The sequence below is a fragment of the Cynocephalus volans genome, chromosome 12 (assembly GCF_027409185.1).
Source record: "Cynocephalus volans isolate mCynVol1 chromosome 12, mCynVol1.pri, whole genome shotgun sequence".
Lineage (NCBI taxonomy): Eukaryota > Metazoa > Chordata > Mammalia > Dermoptera > Cynocephalidae > Cynocephalus > Cynocephalus volans.
The window spans coordinates 63,455,855-63,476,238 of NC_084471.1; the positions used below are offsets into that span (position 1 = coordinate 63,455,855).

Sequence of the window (20,384 nt, forward strand, 5' to 3'; positions counted from 1 at the left end):
GTGTGATGCTGTGTCTCATTTTGAGGAGGATGTACTGACTAGGATCTTTTTGTTGGCTTCGTAGGCTGCCACTTGGTGAGCGCAGACAGGGGAGCCCTTCAATCTTGGTGTGCATGTGTGTGTGTGCGCTGCACGTGTGTGTATGTGCATGTGCATGCACGTGTATGGATATGCACATGTGCATGTGTGCATGCACACCAGTGGTCTTTCTGAAAAAACTGGATGTATCGTTGAGGAGAGTCAGGGATCTTGTACACTGATCCTACCTCACTGGAGCCCAGGTCTCAGAGTCTGCAGGTCCCTGAGAAAGGGCTGCAAAGAGAAGTCTCCTTTTAGTTCTTCTTGTCACTCAGTGTTTTACTGGCTCACTGTATTACTGGGCTGAGCAGAGCATTAGGTAGGGGTAGAGGGATAGCAAGCAGCCTGAAGAAGTAGACCAGTTATATAAATGCAGGGAGATAACATCAGGCATTAAACCTTTGGAGGCTCACTGCCCATTTCCTGTGGAGGAAGAGGGGTGAAGTCAGGGGCTAGAGGCAGGTATGGGAGTTAATAAAAGGTCTTTTTAAAGGATGCTGCCAGGGGCAGAGAGAAGTGTGGCTGAAGGTGCCAAGGGGACGGATTGATGGATATTCCTGATTTTACACAAGAGCCAGGTAAACAATGTAATGTGTTGTGTGTCAGTGTTATTAGTGTCAGGTTCTGAAACATCTAGGATTCTGGACATGTGTCTACTTGATTATCTGATGAGAGTTTTGGGATCTTAATAAAAGGGGACATGCTTCAGAAAAGGGAGATAATTCTTCTGGGGATGGTGACAGAGTTTACCAGTTCGTGTTCACTCTTTTTCCTCACTCATTCTGTTAGATGCTGACTTCTACTGAGATTAGCAAGGTTTGAGAGTGACTTTGGGAAGGAGAGTGAAGGGACTTTCTCCATACATCCCCAGTGCCTCAGAAGCCTCACGACTCCTGGGATATATCAGATCCTAAGCAGAATCACTAGATGGTCAGGGCTGGGTTTTCTTAATTCCCGTGCTGTGGAAGAGCTACAGAAGGGAGAGGAGGACCGGATCTGACAATTTTAAGGGAGAAGAGGTAAGCTCCCTTCCTCCATCTCAAGGCTGCACAGCTCTCTCAGGGTGAAAGTCTCAGAGTTGATACTCTTCTCTAATCAACCTTTTTTCCTACTAGGTTAAGTTAACTCTGAGACAGACTGTTTCTACAATTTCAGACCCAGATTAGAGTATGGGGCAGGTGCTCAATTTGTAGGCTGGAGCCTCTTTGGTTTTGATCAGGTCGAAACTTTAACTTAAAGCTTTTCCTGGGACTGGGAGCAGTACTTTCGGTTCTGACAAAAGTGAAGCATTAGAGGGTCTTGTTGAGAATACTCAGCATTAGGGCCCTGTCCTGTTCCTCCTTCCTTTTCACAAAGACCCTACATTTGTTATGTTTCCTGATCTCTGCAGGCCTCGTCATTTCTATCTCCACCTCTCTATTGGCTGGTCCACTGATGTATGGACTTATACATAATGAATTGTGAACTTCTAGCCACATGCAGTGCCCTTGGGTACTTGGAGGGAGACATTTACCACAAAGAACCAGATTGCTTAGGTGAGTATGTTTTTGAGGAAACAGGTAAAAAACTTGCTTGAATTGAAGAGGTCTGTTAAATTTCTCACACCATGGGTATGAAAAGTACATGGGCCTGGGTGGAGCTTCTTCCAGGGTTCCATGTACATGTTTTATTCTGTCTCTGAAGAGAGTGTGAAGGATTTGATCCGGTACTTGAGGCATGAGGATGAGACACGAGATGTGCGGCAGCAGCTGGGGGCAGCCCAGATCCTGCAGAGTGACCTCCTACCCATTCTTACTCAGCACCGCCAGGACAAACCTCTCTTTGATGCTGTTATCAGGTTGTTTCCCCAGCTTTTTAACTTTTACCATGTGCCAGCCTTTGACGTTGACTTGATGGGTTGTGGTGTCTGTGCCTCGTGAGGAAACTTAACAACTTCTTGCTCCTTTATTGTCTCCCCAGACTGATGGTGAACCTGACACAACCAGCCTTGCTCTGTTTTGGTAGTTTGCCTAAGGAGCCCACCTTCCGGCACCATTTTCTGCAGGTGGTAATTTATCTGCAGGCCTACAAAGAGGTGAGGCTTTCCTTCAGAGTCCCTGGGGCAGAGTTAGGGGCAGTGAAGAAGTAGGGGATGGGCGCTACTTAAGATCCATTTCCCTATTTAATAGGCCTTTGCCAGCGAGAAGGCTTTTGGAGTCCTCAGTGAAACCTTGTATGGGCTGCTGCAGTTGGTGAGTGGTTCTTCCCCTTACAAGATCCCAAGGGACTGTTAGTGCTTTGGACCTCCTCTGGGCAGAGGAGAGGCTGAGTTTGGAGATATGGTCCCAGTCTGGGGAATGTGGTAGTCCAATCCATAGTCTCTGGCTGACTCAGGACTCCTTACACTCTTTCTTCTTTCTTTTTAGTCCTGATTCTCTCCTGTGCCTCTGCCCTCTAGCCAGGGTAGAGGCTGTCTGCCTTCGGTAGGGAGTCCCTTCCTTTAACTCTCCTTCTGACTAGGGCTGGGAGGAACGGCAGGAGGAAGACAACTTGCTGATTGAGCGAATCCTGCTGCTGGTCAGAAATATTCTTCATGTCCCAGCTGACCTTGATCAGGAGAAGGTAAGGGTGTTGAGTGGTCTGAGTTCTTGTGTTTGGTTAGGTTGAGCCCTTTTTAGGCTTTTCTGTCCTCTGACAAGTCTGGGGGAAGAACTTTGGTCAAAGAATGAGTTGGAGAACTTCAAGGCATGGCAGTGGAACTGAATGAACTCACTTACTCCCCTCATCACTCACTCATTGTTCAGAGGATCGATGATGACGCCAGTGTCCATGACCAGCTTCTCTGGGCAATTCACCTCAGCGGCTTCGACGACCTGGTCCTCTTCCTTGCCAGCTCACCTGCTGAGCAGCAGTGGAGTCTACATGTGCTAGAGATTGTCTCCCTTATGTTTCGTGACCAGGTGAAATTTTGGCCTATTGCCTCAGTCCCCTCCACCCACAATTTTTTTGCTATGCAGCCTGAATTGCTCTTATAAAAACAGCTGAATTATCTAGGGAAGGCAGGTAACAGGTATGTCTTGAGTATAAGGTCCCATCAACAGTCCTGTTTTGTTTACTCTTTCTGTCCCCAGTGGGAATGAACTCAGGATAAGGAATGACTGTCCCGTTGATTCTTCCATCCTTGTTCCAAATCTAGAACCCTGAACAGCTGGCAGGAGTAGGGCAGGGACGCTTAGATCAGGAACGGAGCACAGATGTGGCAGAACTGGAGGTGCTGCGTCAGCGAGAGATGGCAGAAAAGAAGACTCGAGCTCTCCAGCGAGGCAACAGGTCAATGGCAGAAAGTTGTACTCATGTTCCTGTTCCTGTTCCTGCAATATGGAATGCTGAGGGCTTGGGGCAAATTCTAAGGCAGTGGTGACTGGATAACATTTTACAATTATTATTATTATTATTATTATTTTATTTATTAATTTTTTAAAAAGATGACTGGGAAGGGGATCTTAACCCTTGACTTGGTGTTGTCAGCACCACGCTCTCACAATTGAGCTAACCGGCCATTCCTATGTAGGGAACCGAACCCGTGGCCTTGGTGTTACCAGCACCACACTCTCCTGAGTGAGCCACAGGCTAGTCCTTATTATTACTTTTTGGTGGCTGGCTGGTATGGGATATTTTACAGTTTTAATTTGCTGTGATGTGCTGATAAAAGAGAATGGGGACAGAGCTTCCAGAGCATTGAGGAATCACCTTGTTGCCCTTGTTTTTTTTTTTATGTAGGCATTCTCGATTTGGGGGCTCCTACATTGTCCAGGGGTTGAAATCCATTGGGGAGAGAGACCTCATCTTTCACAAAGGTCTTCACAATGTAAGTATTATCACATCTAGGGTGGGAACATTATGGAGTTTCAGAGCCTAAGAAGAGTAATCATCTCTAGAGTTAAAGCTTCTCTGTTCTTGGGCTTAGAAAGTTGGTGACAGTAAACAGTCTCTGGCATTAGCCACATTGTCTTCACCTATATCTTCACATGGTATCAGAGGGAGAGAACCTTCTAAGAGTTTCTTCTGAGAAAATTGCAGAGCCAGGGATGTGGGAAGAGCTCCAAGAGGACGGTGGTGGTTCAGTGTAATTTTAATCCCTCCACACCTCCAGCTTCAAAACTACAGTTCAGATTTGGGAAAGCAGCCCCGAAGAGTGCCTAAGCGTCGCCAGGCTGTCCGGGAGCTGTCCATTCAGCGCCGCTCTGCCCTCAACGTGAGGCTCTTCCTCAGAGAATTCTGCTCTGAGTTCCTGGAGAACTGTTATAACCAGCTCATGGGTTCAGTAAAGGTGCGAGCCTAGGAAGGATATGGAGATAATGAAGGATGGAACAGAGAGATGAACTGAGAGGTGATGGGGCCAGTTGTGGGTAAGAAGGACAACCTGGGGATTGACCCTGGAGTGTGGACAAGTATGTAGGAAGGGTGGAGAGTGACCCTGAGAGAGGGTGAAGATGCCAGGAGGGAGTGGGTTATTTCATGACAAAAAATGCTCGGGGGTATTTTCCCCAGAGGAAGGAGAAGGGAATGTGGAAAGACCTGGGGAGAACAAGAGAGAGCTGGAATTTATGATCCTAGAGTATTATTACATTGATGTCTAGGTTTAACCCCATCATGATAGGACAATCTTCTATGTTGGAAGCCCTGAGGTGATGGTGGTCTTTTGGGGGGGATATTAGGATCACCTGCTTCGGGAGAAAGCTCAGCAGCATGATGAGACCTACTACATGTGGGCTTTGGCTTTCTTCATGGCCTTCAACCGAGCCGCCTCCTTCCGGCCAGGCCTGGTTTCTGAGACTCTCAGTGTCCGTACCTTCCACTTCATTGAGCAGAACCTCACTAACTACTATGAGATGATGCTGACTGACCGCAAGGAAGCTGCCTCCTGGGCACACCGGTGAGTGGAGTGGTTATTGGGGTCAGAGTGGGCATCTTGGCCAGACTGGGAATCTGAATATCTGAAGTCTAGTTGGTACTTTTTCTCTGATTCAGAGTTGAGGTGGTCAGGCTAGGGAGCAAGGATTGACTGGGTCATTCTCTTTTTGGTGATATAATTTTTTTTCGGGGGATAGGGGTTGCTGTTTCCATAAGCCAGTGTCCTAAGTTGTCCTCCATTCTACCTCTTTTCCTCAACTCACAGAACACACCTGGCTCTAAAGGCCTATCAGGAGCTACTGGCCACAGTAAATGAGATGGACATGTCTCCAGATGAGGCCGTGAGGGAGAGCAGCCGCATCATCAAGAGTGAGGCCCTGGCCTGGTCCCTGATCCAAGCCTTCCCTTTCTCTTTTTTTGTTTCTTAGTTTGGGTGGCTGGCTGGTACAGGGATCAAAACCTGGACCTTGGTGTTATCAGCTGAGCTAACTGGTCAGCCCTTTCCCCACCTCTTGACTAGAATCTCATTCTTCCCAGTCCCAATTTCATCCATTTCTCCTTTTCCAAGCTTTCTAGGTCAGTCTTTCTATTCCTTCCTCTTTCCCATTCCTAGACAATATTTTCTATGTGATGGAGTACCGAGAACTATTCCTGGCACTCTTTCGAAAGTTTGATGAGCGATGCCAGCCCCGCTCTTTCCTTCGGGACCTGGTGGAAACCACCCACCTATTCCTCAAGATGTTGGAGCGATTCTGTCGGAGCCGTGGGAACCTGGTGGTGCAGGTACTAGGCAACCCAAGAGGTAGAAAGACCTGTGAAGGGAGGGTGAAGGACAGAGGGCTCTTTCTCTTTACATTTTCTGCAGCCTATGCTGATCTGTTAGAACTACTCCGAACTAAGAGGGCAAGAGATTTGTTGGGGTTGCCAATGAGAGTCTACCATAGTTTCCTTCTCCCATTAGATTAATTCCTGATCTACCAGAAATAATTCATTCAGGAAACTTTTGTTGAACACCTAAGTGCCAAGCACATAAACCCTGGAGATTCATAATTTTAGAGTTTGGTGATTATGCTATAATATTTCCTACTTATACTTCAGAAGCATTGTGAGATAGAAAGAGACTTGAATTGAAAGTTAGGGGGTCTGGGATCTAGTTCTGTGTTATCTACTGTTAGAATAAACTCCGGCTGCTTGTGTCAGCCTCCACATCACTAAAGTTGGGATTGTAATATCTGTTCATAAGTCTGAAATGGAATAATAAATGAAAAGTCTAGGACAAGAGGAAAACCCCAAGGAATGTGTATCCTGGAGACACAGAGACTCTGCTTTGTAAAAACAGGTTTTGTACCAGAACCTTCCTGTAAATGCTAGTTGCTGCTTAAAATTCTGTCAGTAGTTGACTTGAAAGGGGCAGTAGTACCAATGAGACTTTGCTAAAAGGTATTTTTACACCCAGGGCTCTGTGATATTATCAATAATAATAGGTGCTATCATTTATCAAGTATTTACTATGTGTCAGACGCTGTGCCAATGTTTTCGTGTAGTCCTCAAAACAGCACTAGGAAATGTGCACATGTCCTTGGTCTTATCCAAGTTCTTATTAGTAAATGACTAGCATTAGTTCTCAAATCCAGATCTGCTGGACTCCAAAGCTTGTGCTTCTCACCTTTGGTGTGTTTAATTATAAGTTCCTTGAATAGAGCACAAACCTTAAGGGCCTCCTGGTCCATCCTATTTGGCTTTTGAGTACTTGTGTGAAAGACTAGTTCACAGCTATGACTTGAGGGGAAAGGGGGAGCAGGATTTAGGTATTAAGTTATTCTGCTTTTTAAGAGAAAGAAAAATTAAAAAGAAAGCAAAAAAAAAAATGAGAGAGAAAAAATTATAGGCTTTATTTTTTTTTTTTGCATTTTACAGAGCCTTTTCATGTATCTATTTGATCCTTATAGCATCTGTTCATTCTGTAGACATCTCCTTAAGATGTCACTGCTTTTGGGCCAGCCCATGGCTCACTTGGGAGTGTGTGGTACTGATAACACCAAGGCCACGGATTCAGATCCCTCTATAGGGATGGCCGGTTAGCTCACACGGGAGAGCATGGTGCTGACAACACCAAGTCAAGGGTTAAGATCCCCTTACCGGCCATCTTTTAAAAATAAATAAATAAATAAAAAGATATCACTGCTTTTGGTAAGCCTTCTCTGACCCCAGGAAATGGGTTGGGTGCTATTCCTGAGTTTTGCCATAGCATTTTATGCTCACCCACAATGCAGCTCTTCTCCACACTGTAACATAATTTACCCATTGACTTAACCTGTCTACCCCACTAGAGTACAAGCTCCTCAAGGGTAAGGAAATATACTGTTCACTATTGCTTCCCATTGCCTATGAGTAGTACATAATGGGCACTCTCCGAATGTCTAGTAAATTAATTAGTTTTGTAATAGAGAAGACATTGATGGGAAAAAGGCCTCCTTAGCTCTCCTGCCATCCTAATGCAGTTCTTTCCCTGTAGAACAAACGAAAGAAGAGAAAGAAGAAGAAGAACGTCCTAGATCAGGCCATTACTTCTGGTAATGTCCCATGTAGACCAGAGGAACTAGAGGCTGTGTGGTCAGCCATGTCTGAGCAGCTGCAGTGCTGTGTCCAGGTAGGTGGTTGCAGAAACCCTATCTTTCTTGAAGATAGTCCTCTAGGTAGACAATCTGGGTTTTCCTTCCCTCTGCTCCCATAGCATTATCCATCTCTAGGATCCTGAGCTTAGTGTAGACTCTATGGTTCCCTTTGATGCGGCCTCAGAGGTGCCAGTGGAAGAGCAGCGGGCAGAATCCATGGTGCGGATCCAAGACTGTCTCCTGACTGGCCAGGCCCCACAGGCCCTGACCCTCCTGCGGTCTGCCCGGTAAGAACCCTACCCACCCATCCTCCTGGGCTTTGGGGGCAGGGACAGGCCTTCACTGTAGTCCAGGGTACTCAGTCTTCAAAAGAGAGAACTCTCATCAGAGGCTCTGGAACTCTTCTGAGAACTGACTCCTGGGGGAGTTTTGATTGATTTATTTGAGTTTTTTATTTTTGAGAAATATCAGAAAGCACAGTTAATTGGGGGAAAAAGAAAGATAATTCTACTAGCCAAAGATAAACATCATTAACATTTTGATGAGTAACCTTCCAGAGTGTTTCCTCAGTGTTATATATAGACACATGATATCTACCTCCTTTTACAGAAACAAAATTTTGCACATGCTGATTTTTAGTATTTTTTCATTTCTCAATTTCTTGTGAGCATTGTCTGTCATCAGATATATTTCTTTAATTGTTATTGGTTTTAAAACACCATTATGTGAATATGTATTTTTGCTTAATTGTCAAACATTTAGATTGTTTGCATTTTGTTCTTATGATTTTTATTACATTGTGGCTTATGAGGAAAATTTTCCCTAGAGTCTTTGTTTCATCTCTGAAATAACAATTTGCATTCTCTTTCTGGCTGAGATATGAAATAAGTCTACATTCCTTCTCCCACTTCAAATTATAACTCAGATTTCCTTTGGTTAAAGCCTGTTTTCTGTCTGTGTTTCAGGGAGGTATGGCCAGAAGGAGATGTGTTTGGCTCTCAAGACATTTCCTCAGAGGAAGAGATCCAATTGCTTAAACAAATCCTCTCTGCTCCACTTCCTCGTGAGTCTTCATTCCTTCATATCTATCTCCTTCCAGCTCTCTCCAGCACCTGCATAACAGAGACCCAGTAATCCTCTTTCCACAGGGCAGCAAGGGCCAGAGGAACGAGGGGCAGAGGAAGAAGAGGAAGAAGAAGAAGAGGAGGAGGAGTTGCAAGCGGTCCAGGTGTCAGAGAAAGAATTTAACTTTCTGGACTACCTGAAACGGTGTGGGCCAAGAGGACTGAGTGTGTCCCAGGGTGGTGATTGTGTAGCTGTGAGGATGAGTAGTGTCTTTCTTATGCTGACATCCTTTCCCTCCTTATTTTGGTGCAGCTTTGCATCCTCAACTGTGATCCGAGCCTACGTGCTGCTGTTGCGGAGCTACCAGCAGAATAGTGCCCACACTAACCACTGTGTTGTCAAAATGCTGCACCGACTGGCCCATGACCTCAAAATGGAAGCCCTACTTTTCCAGCTCTCAGTCTTCTGCCTCTTCAATCGTCTGCTTAGTGACCCTGCTGCTGGAGTCTACAAAGTGAGGGGATACCAATGAATGGGAGTCTGGAGGGATATGGGAGTCCTGGTGTAAACAGGTCATCTTTAGGAGATAAAGGATGCTGAGAGGTATTAAGGGCTGGGAGATGAGAAACGGTGAGGAAGTAGGCAGGCAGGTTGAAGTAACTACATGGAGAAGGATAGAAGAGAGAGTCTGAGTGAGGAGGAGGTGGCAGCTGGGAACAGGTATAGTGAAAATAACTAGAGGGCCAGGCTTATATATACATTTAGAAGTGGGAAGCCTCATAGTAGCTTCTTCTCTACAGGAGCTAGTGACTTTTGCCAAATACATCCTGGGCAAGTTCTTTGCATTGGCTGCAGTCAACCAGAAAGCCATTGTAGAGCTGCTGTTCTGGAAGAACACAGCTGTGGTTCGAGAAATGACCGAGGGCTATGGCACCCTGGATGGCAGGTGAGCTTAAGGATGGGGAAGGATGAGCAGTAGGGAAAGGTGATGCAGTCACCCGGTATCAGAGCTAGAAGAGCTTGCAAATCATTTAACGTTTTTTTCCCTTTCGTAGGTGAGAAAACAGGCCAAGAAAGTGGCAATACTTTATCTGAGGTTACTCAAGAGAGGAACATGGACTGGAGCCTAAGTCTCCTGTCTACCCTAGTTTCCTTCTCCTTCACCAGCCTTCACAGAGTGGTCACTGATAGGAGTGGAGAGAGTCTGTGCCCTATGCCAAAATGTGCTGGGAAACCATAAGGAGTCATAGAAATGTTTGTTCTCTTTCCCTTAATATCTCAGCTCCTCTCCCTTCACACTTCTGTCTTTTTCCTATAATACTCTCAATGCCTGGAGTGTTAGGTTCCACAGGCCCACCCTGGAAAATCTCGTAGTTTGACTTTTGGGTTCTTATGTGGAAGGAGAGTGAGGGGAAGGAAACAAACCTAGGCCTCTGCTAGCTGGCTTCTTCAAGTTACCTGCCTCAGCCTTTTTGTTTCTTTCAGAACTGATCAGGAAGGGCCTTTGGTCTTCTCTTTTTGGGCAACAACCTACATGCTCCCCTTCCGCTTCACCATTTAGATCCTCCAGTCACAGAGCCCCTATGTGGAGTCCAGAGGAAGAGGCCCAGCTTCGGGAATTGTACTTAACCCATAAGGATGTGGAAGGTGAGGCTTTGAGATCTGAAGAGTTTATGAGGATGGCAGCCTGAGTACCAGGACCCCTCTTTACTGCCTCACTCCTGCTCCACCCCAGGTCAGGATGTGGTGGAAGCTATCTTGGCACACCTGAATACTGCTCCTCGAACACGTAAGCAGATCATCCACCATCTGGTACGGCTGGGACTGGCTGACAGTGTCAAGGACTTCCAAAGGTAGAGACACGTGCTCTGGAGGGAATTGGGTTGGGGAATCCTCTGTTCTCTCTCTGAGCCTCCTCTTCCACTGACACCTCCGTAAATAGGAAAGGAACCCATATTGTATTGTGGACAGAAGATCAGGAGCTGGAGCTGCAGCGGCTTTTTGAGGAGTTTCAGAACTCAGATGGTAAGTGAGGTGGAAGCTCAGGGAACCTCTCAGATGACAGCCAAGCTGTCCTTTTCTTTTCCCTCTGCCTCTTAATCCCAAAGAAAACTTATCCCATCCCTTCTGTTCGCTTACTATGTTTGTAAGTGTCATTTTTGGATGAATTGAGCTAGCCTCTTTCCAGAGACCTCTGTCTTTTTTTTTTTTTTTAATCCCTTTCCTCTGTTGCTCTTGGGAATTCACATGCACTCTCTCTATAGATGTCCTGGGTCATATCATGAAGAATATCACAGCCAAACGCTCACGGGCCCGAATAGTGGATAAACTGCTGGCTCTGGGGCTGGTGGCTGAGCGGCGGGAGCTGTACAAGAAACGACGGAAGAAGTTGGCACCCTCCAGCCTGGTAACAACCATACCCGGGCTCTGCCAGCTTGGGCCTACTCCCCCTGAAGTGCTTCTTAAGAGTAGCCCACCCAGATTCTTCCTGCCTCAGGCTGTTCTGACTAGGTCCCTCAAATGGGGTGGTAAGGAACCGGAAGACTCCAGTAAGTTCCTTGTGCTGCCTCCTTTTTCGTCCTCCCGATGAATTTTAGCCCATTGGAGAGGAGTCCCTGAAAGATTTTTGCCAGGAAGATCTGGAAGAAGAGGAAGACCTTTCAGAGGGAGAGAGTGAAGAGGATGAAGAGAAAGAGGAGGGCTTGGACACAGAGCAAGCCCAGGGTAGCTCAGCCCTTTCAACCGAAAACCTTGGTCAAAGCCTGCATCAGGAAGGTGAAGACTTTGGTTGGAAGAGACGTCTCAGGTGGGGGAGTGAGGAGGAGGGGCCAAATATGTTTTCCTATTTCTCTTAGGCTTTTCTGCCCCCCTCCTGTGGCTCCAGAACTGCCTGATTCGAGTAGCAGATGATCGGGAAGAGGATGGTGAGTGGACCGGTGATGGTTTTAGAAGGATTGGAGCACTGGAGTCTGCTGGAGACCTGGTTATGGGATGGAGGACCAGTTCTTTTGTCACATCTTCACCATGTGACTATTGACCCTGCCCTAGGCTGCTCCCAGGCAGTTCCACTGGTGCCACTGACAGAAGAAAATGAGGAAGCAATGGAAAACGAACAGTTTCAGCAGCTATTGCGCAAGCTAGGGATTCGGCCCCCTGCCGCTGGGCAGGTAAACACATCAATTACAGTGTCAGCTAAGCGTGTTGGTCCTATTTCAAAATGCATGTCCTCCTCATTGCAGTTGCCAATGCTGTCCTCCTCATTGTCTTCTCTGTGCTCCTCATTGCCCTCATTGTCCTCATTACTGCCCTCTCTGTTGCCCTCATAGTCATCTGTCTTCCTTGTTACTCTCCTCATGGTCCTCCTCATTGTCCTCCTTGCCCTCTGTCCTCATTGCCTTGTCATCTCTGAACGAGACTACTGTGGCAGCCATCCTGTTAGTCTTCATTTCTCCAATTTCCCCTTCTCCTAAATCCATCTTCCACACTGTCCCTAGATTTATCTTTCTAAAATAGTTTTGATAATATCACTCCCCTATCCAGAGCACTTGATGATTCCCCACTGATTACAGGACAGAGTCCACAACCTCCCGGTGGCATGCCCAGCCTTGACCAACTTTTGAAGCTTCATGGCCATGCCATCCACACTCCTACTTTACAATATAGTCATCCTGGATTACTTTCCATCTTTCAAATGGTGGACTTTTTCATGCCAACAAATAGTTGATCGTGCCAGTTCCTCTGTTAGAAAGCTCCAGCCACATACACAGGGTGATACCTATACATGCACACATGCACATGCATACCCCACCCATCTTCATGATGAACCTCTACCCAGTTTTTAAGAGTCAGCTCAATTGTCACCTCTTTAGAGGAGCAGTCGCTATCACTCTTCCAACCTCTGAAGCAAAAGTAATCACTTTGGCAGCTGGGATTTTTTCATTCCCTTGATATAGTCCCAGTCCTATGGTATTACAGCATATCCATTCTTTCTCCCATTAGATTGTGAGTTCCTTAAGAGCAAGGATCACACCTGATTCGCCTGTAGAGCCTTAGGAGCCATTTATTTATTCATTCAATTAACAACTGTATTTACTAGGAACCTCCTAATACAGTAGGCACTGTGCTACAGTAAGTAGAGTTCACATGCTTCGTGGATCTTCATTAATGTCAGGTCATATTTATTCAATGAATAATATCCATATTTGATGGACAAGAGGCTGGTTCTTTTCCTTTGCTGTCATTTTCAACTGCTTTACCCCTTTAGGAAACCTTCTGGCGAATTCCAGCCAAGCTGAGTCCTACCCAGCTCCGGAGGGTAGCAGCTTCTTTGAGTCAGCCAGAAGAGGAGGAAAAGCTCCAGCCAGAACTAGAACCTAAAGTCCCTGGAAAACAAGGCCCTGATGAGCACCGAGCAGAAGCCCTGAGGGCCCTCTTATTAGCCCATAAAAAGAAAGCAAGCCTGGTGTCTCCAGAGGGTAATGGTACGATTGCTCATCTGTTGCATACTTACCATGTGCCAACCATGTTGGTCTAGAGGGCTGGTAAGGTATTTGTAGAATATGAGGGCCCCATTCCCTAATTTTGGACCTCTTACGGTCATTTCAGAGGAAGGGATTACTGCTAAGAAAGAGCAGCGAAAGGCGCCACCCAAGAAGCGACAACTGCTAGATAGTGATGAAGAGGCAGAAGATGAGGGCGGGAGCAAAGGTATGGAGTCTGATTGGGGCATGTTTTTCTTTTAATTTCTATCATTCTTTAATCCTGAAGACAAACTCTACCACCCTCCTTACCCCTTAAAATATTTAGATAATTTCTTTCTCGCCCCTGTCATTCCCATAGCACCAGAGTTGGGAGCTCCAGGAATCCAAAAGAAGAAACGGTTTCAGATTGAGGATGAAGATGAGGACTACTAAAGAACCAGAAGCCTAGGGATAGAGATAGACTTGTTAGATGGTGAATGTATGTCAAAGTTGGGAGGGTCCAGAGATTCTTCTTACTGGACAGAAGCAGTAGAGTCCTGGGCTTTTCCATGGATTTAGTGTCCAGGAATTTTAGGCAACAGTGTTAGACCCCTCTGCAATCAGTCCTTGCTTCTCTCAGTTTTATCATTGTGCCCCAGCGGCTCTCTGGAGACTTACTCCTCTTTTAGGAAACATTTCTTTTGGTTATTAGAGCCCCTTAGCAAATGAGAGGAGTGAGTGAAATGTAGAAAGCATCCTGGACTCCTCTCATTGCTCTGTTCTTTTTGGTTTTCTGCTGGAGATGGGTCACAGCACCAGATGGAGAACTTTATGACAATGGATGGGGGTTTTGCAGTATTTTTAGAAGGCACCTAATGCTCCCATCCTCATTTTCTTTCCTGTGATCATCCCCTAGACACCAGATTGAGCCAATTCCTGCAGCTAAGGGAGGGTTGGGGTACAGTACTCTCCAGATGATGAATGTATTTGGTTTGTGTTTGGTATTGAATAAAAGTTGCTGATCTCAGTCTGACTTGCCAATCTGTCTAAGTTCCCCAGCCATCCACCTGCTATGTTCTTAGAAGGAGAAGTTTAAGATTTTAGAGTTAAAAGAGACTGTCGGCCTTCTCTTTTCTTCTATTTTCCCTCTTCTCCTACAGAAGACACAGAAAAATGTTTTCACCTCAAGATGCTTTGTCTTGGATAAATCTTTACAGTGATGGAGCAGGAAGAAGCAAGAGCCACATAGGGAGAGAAAGCCAATTTGTCAGCATGGTTCAGAGAGGGTGGCAAAATCTGGGCAGGAAATAAATGGATACATATTGCAAATGTCATGTCCTTAACTATTCTTAGAAATCTTCAGCTTCCTGGCTTTCTTGTTTCAGCTGAGGTAGGGTGAAGGTGAGATTCAGAAAATAACCATTCAGATCAGAGAGGCCCCAAGGTAAAGATATGTTTGAATTATCTTGTTTCTTTGACTTGCTTTTTTCCTGAACAGGTGAGGATCACCCACAGCCTCTAAGCATGGGGGTGAGGTGTATCCAGGGTAATTGAAGTTTCCAAGGGCTAAGACACATCCTAGCTCTGACCAGTCTTGGTGTCTCTTTGTCCCAAGCCTTTCCCCACTTCCAAACCCGAGCACTGCTTCTTTCCAGCAGGGCTGATCTGCTGTCCCACCACGATGTAGGCTGTGCTGCTCCTTTGCTGTGTTTTGCTGTCCCAGGTGGCTGCCTTTCCAGGAAATGCCCAGAATCGGGCCCTGACCTTCCAGCCATCTATCACAGAGACTGGGCATCTACCAAACATGCTTTCCAGCCAGATCCCTCTCCCAGATCCCAGGACCTGTTGGGATCTCTTGCACACAGCCCCTCTCCTTAGCCTCTCTGCCTGAGTACCTGTCCAACTTAGCTCAGGGTGGCCCTGGAGGAGGTTGGCTGCCCAACTGAGGACCACATTCTGCAGCTTCAGCTCATTGGAATGGGAGGAAAGGATACCACTGAAAACTCTCATTCATGAGAGTCAGAAGTGCAACAAGGAGGAAGGTATTGGCAATACTAACATCATTTCTAGGGATCTGAGGGGATCTCCAGGAGAGCTTAGGTGGGTTCAGCACTCAGTTACCCTTCCTGAGGCTTGTATGAATGAACATTGGTGAGTGCTCTATGAGGTAGCAGCACTGATCATTGAATTTGCTGAGAAGCTCCCTTCCACTGAACTGGTAACAGAGTTCAAGGCTTCTGCCACAGATGTCACCCAAAAGTGCATGGATGAATCTTGGAATCGTTTGGAAGAAGTAGGCAAACAGCTGATGAAAAGCCCTGAAATGAAGGACTTCACAATGCCTATAGAAGATCAGATACACTTTATCATGTGTACCACATCCGTTCGGAAACACGTTATACTGGATATGATACAGAAAAACTCCCAGGCTTATTTTGGATAGAGAAGGCCTCCTAGGCATCACATTTACTTTCTCAAATGTTCCTGATAGGCCTGTGTACAGGGACTGGGCACAATAGAAGTTAGAAATGTTGGGGACAGCTTAGGACAGGTGTATGTTCTTCATTTGATCCCAGTACTAAAAGATACATGAGACTGGAATCAGCCTTGCCCCTCTCTTAGTAGGTCCTAGCTCCTATTTCCTCTCATTTCTCTTTCAGTTGTCAAATACTATGGATCTCTTATGTACTTGACATGAGAGGTATTGTAATCTCTCCCACTCATCTACCTGGTACTTTCTAATTCCCCTACAGTTGAATGCTGTAGCTCACTTATGTTAATTTTTAAACTGAGAAGAGAAATAAAAACCTGCTTCTATAGTAGAATCACAGTTTTCTGATCTCTCTTGACTTTGGGTCTCTATAGCCCCTTTTGTGAGCTAGAGTTGGAATGTGGCAGGGACATGTAGGAGATACCAGTGTCTTGAGGCCGAAGGTTTGAGCAGTCAGTACAAATGGGCAGATATTTGTAAAGATCATACCCCTTACCAATCATCGGGGAAAGCGACCATCTCCCTTCCTCATGGGACAGGGAGCTAGGCTGCCCCTACCAGAGCAGTCTCACTTCTCACTAATTGGACTGTGTGGTAATTTGGGGCCCATAACTATGTGGAAATGAAACAGAGGAAGTCTCTGGTGATCTGGAATGGGGAGACCAAGAAGAGAAATTGAGTGTTATTCCCATTTCTTGGGCCCTCCTTAAAAGGAACAAAAGCTGAGGGTTGATGGGTGAGATGTTCTGTAACTGAGCCCTGGGCTCCATTCAGACCACAGCCCAAGGAAACAGTTTTGAGTGTTGTCTTCCATTCTAGCATACTCTGATCCAGGTAGCATCGCCTAAGATCCATCAATACCTGTTCCTTTACTGCCTCCTGCTGCCCCCTTTGGTTGCCATTTCATGTGGAACCTAGACAAAGACCTTGATGCCTTTTCCCTCATCTCTGCGGATCCAGTCACACTCTGTAGATTCTTGTTTATGTTGGACCCTGCTCCCAAAGGCTTTGTCTGGTCCTACCCACTTGGTTCCTCTACCCAGGATCCTGTTAGGCCTGGCACTCAGGATTGCTCTGGAGCAGGCTGACCACCAGCCTAATTCCTGGACCCTACAGCTTCATCTCTAGGCTGGGGGATGTGAAAGTCATGCAGATTTTCTTCGGCCAGATACAAGGTGCCATAAAGACAGCAGCACAGGTAGGGGCTTCCCAGGGGATGTACTGATCTCTGTTCTGGAGCTGCTAAGCCGGGTTCAGTCTGATCCAGGGAGAGCAAGTGTGCCTTCACCATAGACTGTGGGGATGAGCAGGAGCAGTGTGTGTACAATGAAGATTTTGGTCCAGCTGTTGCCAGGAGTGGACTCTACTACAAATTTGGGCACCGCTTTATACTCTGCTGCTTAGAACTCCTCTGTCAAACCCAAGGAATGAGGCTAAAATGGGGCACAGACCTTGACTACAACCTTCTGATTTTCATGCTGAGGCTGTTAGGGGGACCCACAGGCTACTGATGAGCTCTGTGCTTTAACCTGCAGTGAAAGCTGGGGTTCAGCAGCTAACACAATATTACTATGAAAAAGGGGCAAAAACCCCTCTGCCAGACATCAGGGAGGAAGGCTTGGGGGCCGTCGCAGATGTGAATCACCAAGAGGTGACTACAACCATGGCCTTGGAGGGCAAGACTTCAGAAGAAGTGAATTCAGCTCTCATTGTGGTCATTATTCAAGGGCTGTGACTTGGATGCTGTTGCTGGGAGTCTTGTGCTTTATATAAAAGGGTCAGGCACAAAAGGAGTATGTACTAATTCTTCACAAGCTGTATATGTGGTGTTCAAAATACAGCTAAACATCTGGTTTAACATCTATAAGATAGGCAGTACTTAAAAACTGAATAATTAAAAATTATCACCAAGTCCCTGTCCTAGTCCTCAGATATAAAATAGAATATTCAACTATAATTATGTCAGCCTGTGATTATCTATGCTAATGAAGAGAATTCTTATGCCCTCAAAAAAGATTTTTTGCTCTATAATAAAATTGCGTGACTCCTTAAATCGCACATATGCTTGCTTTATTCATTAGGCTCCGGGTGCCACAATAAGTTTAAATTTCCCAAAGTTCAAATGGCCCGAGGAGTAAAAACAGGGAGAGATGGGGAGAATGCTGTACAGTCCAGCAAGTCTTTTACAGATATGATAACCCACATGCTGAAAATCAGCGGCGACATAAATCATAACAGACCTTGTTAAAACTCCAGATGGCTGGAATGAGAACGATCTTCTGATTAAGGAAGGGAGGAGGGAACTGGAGGTGTATTAAAGGAGCCAGTTACAAGCTGAAGGACTATCTGACTTCTTATGAAGGGGATTTTCTGTATCTGCAGTGTTCAACATAGCCGATACTAGCCCCATGCGTCTACTGGATACTTGAAATGTGGATAATATGACCAAGGAACTGAATTTTTTCTTTATTTTTAAAAAATTATTATTCATAGTTTTTATTTTTGGTATTATATGATAATGTTTCTAGGTGTTGTGAAATTAATTGTGCCCCCTCTGCCCCCCAAATTCATAGGTTGAAACTCTAACCCCTCCCTAATGTGACTGTGTTTGGATATATGGCCTTCCAAGAGATAGTTAAGGTTGAATGAGGTCTGAAGGAGAATATGCTAATCTAATAGGACTCGTGTCCTTATAAGAAGACAAAGAGATACCAGGAGAGTATGGGCATAGAGGAAAGGATGTGTGAGGACACAGTGAGAAGGTGGCCATCTGCAAGCCAAGGAGAAAGTCCTCAGGAGAAAACAACTGCTGACTGACATCTTGATCACATATTTCCAGCCTGCAGAACTGTGAAAAATAAATTCACGTTATTTAAGTCATCCAGTCTGTGTTTTTTTGTTATGGAAGCCCTAGTGGACTTTTATAGTAGGTATGGGTTTTTATATTCTGGTACCTTATGAGTGTACTTAATGTGAAAACTTACTTTCTTAATTAAAAAACAAACAAAAACCACCTTTTATTGTTGTTTTTGGGGGCTTTGGGGTTTTTTTTTGGCGGCTGGCCGGTACAGGGGTAAAAAACATAATTTTAAAAAATAAAATAATAATAATAATAATTATTATTATTATTTTTTTTTTTTTTTTTTTAAAAGATGACCGGTAAGGGGATCTTAACCCTTGACTTGGTGTGGTCAGCACCACGCTCACCCAGTGAGCGAACCGGCCATCCGTATATGGGATCCGAACCCGGGGCCTTGGCGTTATCAGCACCGCACTCTCCCGAGTGAGCCACGGGCCGGCCCAAAAAATAAAATAATTAAAAAATAATTTTCTCACTTCCTTTTTTTAGCTTAGTTTTTAAAAATTGTGGTAAAGGGCCGACCCCGTGGCTCACTCGGGAGAGTGCAGCGCTGGGAGCGCAGCGGGGCTCCCGCCGGGCTCAGATCCTATATAGGCATGTCCAGTTGGCTCACTGGCTGAGTGCGGTCACAAAAAAGGACAAAAAAAAATTGTGGTAAAAAGCACATAACATAATATTTATTATCTTAACTATTTCTAAGTGTACAGTTCAGTAATATTAACTATATTTACATTGCTGTGCAACCCATTTCCAGAATTTTTTCACCTTGCGAAACTAAAATATTATACTCATTAAACAACAGCTGCCTATTTCCCTCTCCCCTGTTCCCTGACAACCACCCTTCTACTTTCTGTTTATATGAATTTGAGTATTCTAAATACCTCATATAAGTGGAATTATACAGGATTTGTCTTTTTGTGACTGGCTTATTTTGCTTATAATGTCCTGAAGTTTCATCCACGTTGTAGTATGTCAGAACTTCCTTTCTTTTTAAAGTTGAACAGTATTGCGTTGTATGCATACACAACATTTAAAAAATCTGTACATCCACTGAGGAACACTTGGGTTACTTCCACTTCTTGACTATTGTGAATTCTAACACTATGAACATGGATATGTGTAAATCTTTTTGAGATCCTGCTTTCAATTCTTTAGGCTGTATACCCAGAAGTAAAAATAGCTAGATAATATGGTAATTCTATTTTTAACTTTTTGAGGACCTGACATACTGTTTTCCACAGTGCCTGTACCATATTGCATTCCCACCAACAGTGCACAAAGATTTCAATTTCTCTACATCTTTGACAAAGCTTGTTATTTTCTGGGGTTTTTTTTTTTTTCCTTTTGAAAGTGGCCATCCTAATAGGTGTGAGATGGTACCTCATTGTAGTTTTGATTGCATTTCCCTAATGATTAGTGATGTTGCGTATCTTTTCATGTGCTTATTGACAATTGTATATCTTCTTTAGAAAAATATCTATTCATGTCCTTTATTCATTTTTGAATCAGGTTGTTCGTTTTTTGTTGTTGTTGACTTTTATGAGTTCTCTATACATTGTGAATATTATTCCTTATCAGATATATGATTTGCAAATATTTCCTCCCATTCTGTGAGTTGCCTTTTTCCCTGTAGATACTGTCTTTTGAAGTACAAAATTTAAAAATTTTCATGAAGTTCAAACTTTTTTTTTCTTTTTGTTGCCTGTGCCTTTGGTGTCATATGCGAGTAATCACCACCACACCCAAAGTCATGAAGTTTTTGTCCTATGTTTTCTAGAAGTTTTGTAGTTTTAGGTCGTATGTTTAGGTGTTTGATCCATTTTGAGTTAATTTTTGTATGGTGTTATGTAAGGGTACAACTTCATTCTTTTGCAGGTGGATATCTAATTTTCCCAGCACCATTTGTTGAAAAGACTGTCCTT

At 44.8% G+C, this 20,384-nt stretch overlaps 1 protein-coding gene and 1 pseudogene across 1 annotated transcript; both read left to right on the top strand.

Annotated features, from left to right (window-relative positions):
- The first annotated feature begins 1,516 nt into the window (after positions 1–1,516).
- Positions 1,517–13,976, top strand: TIMELESS (timeless circadian regulator). Its single transcript, XM_063075833.1, has 28 exons — positions 1,517–1,613; positions 1,762–1,915; positions 2,038–2,152; positions 2,247–2,309; positions 2,578–2,679; positions 2,862–3,017; positions 3,254–3,387; positions 3,838–3,925; positions 4,211–4,387; positions 4,776–4,993; positions 5,237–5,340; positions 5,585–5,754; positions 7,487–7,621; positions 7,722–7,873; positions 8,552–8,649; positions 8,735–8,855; positions 8,964–9,165; positions 9,452–9,597; positions 10,213–10,298; positions 10,387–10,504; positions 10,594–10,676; positions 10,916–11,058; positions 11,249–11,426; positions 11,507–11,575; positions 11,700–11,818; positions 12,916–13,126; positions 13,257–13,358; positions 13,491–13,976. The coding sequence occupies exons 1-28, from the start codon at positions 1,517–1,519 to the stop codon at positions 13,562–13,564; spliced, it is 3,615 nt and encodes a 1,204-aa protein (XP_062931903.1). The 3' UTR covers positions 13,565–13,976.
- A 659-nt stretch (positions 13,977–14,635) lies between these two features.
- LOC134391670 (uncharacterized) lies at positions 14,636–15,554 on the top strand (annotated as a pseudogene).
- The last annotated feature ends 4,830 nt before the right edge of the window (positions 15,555–20,384 follow it).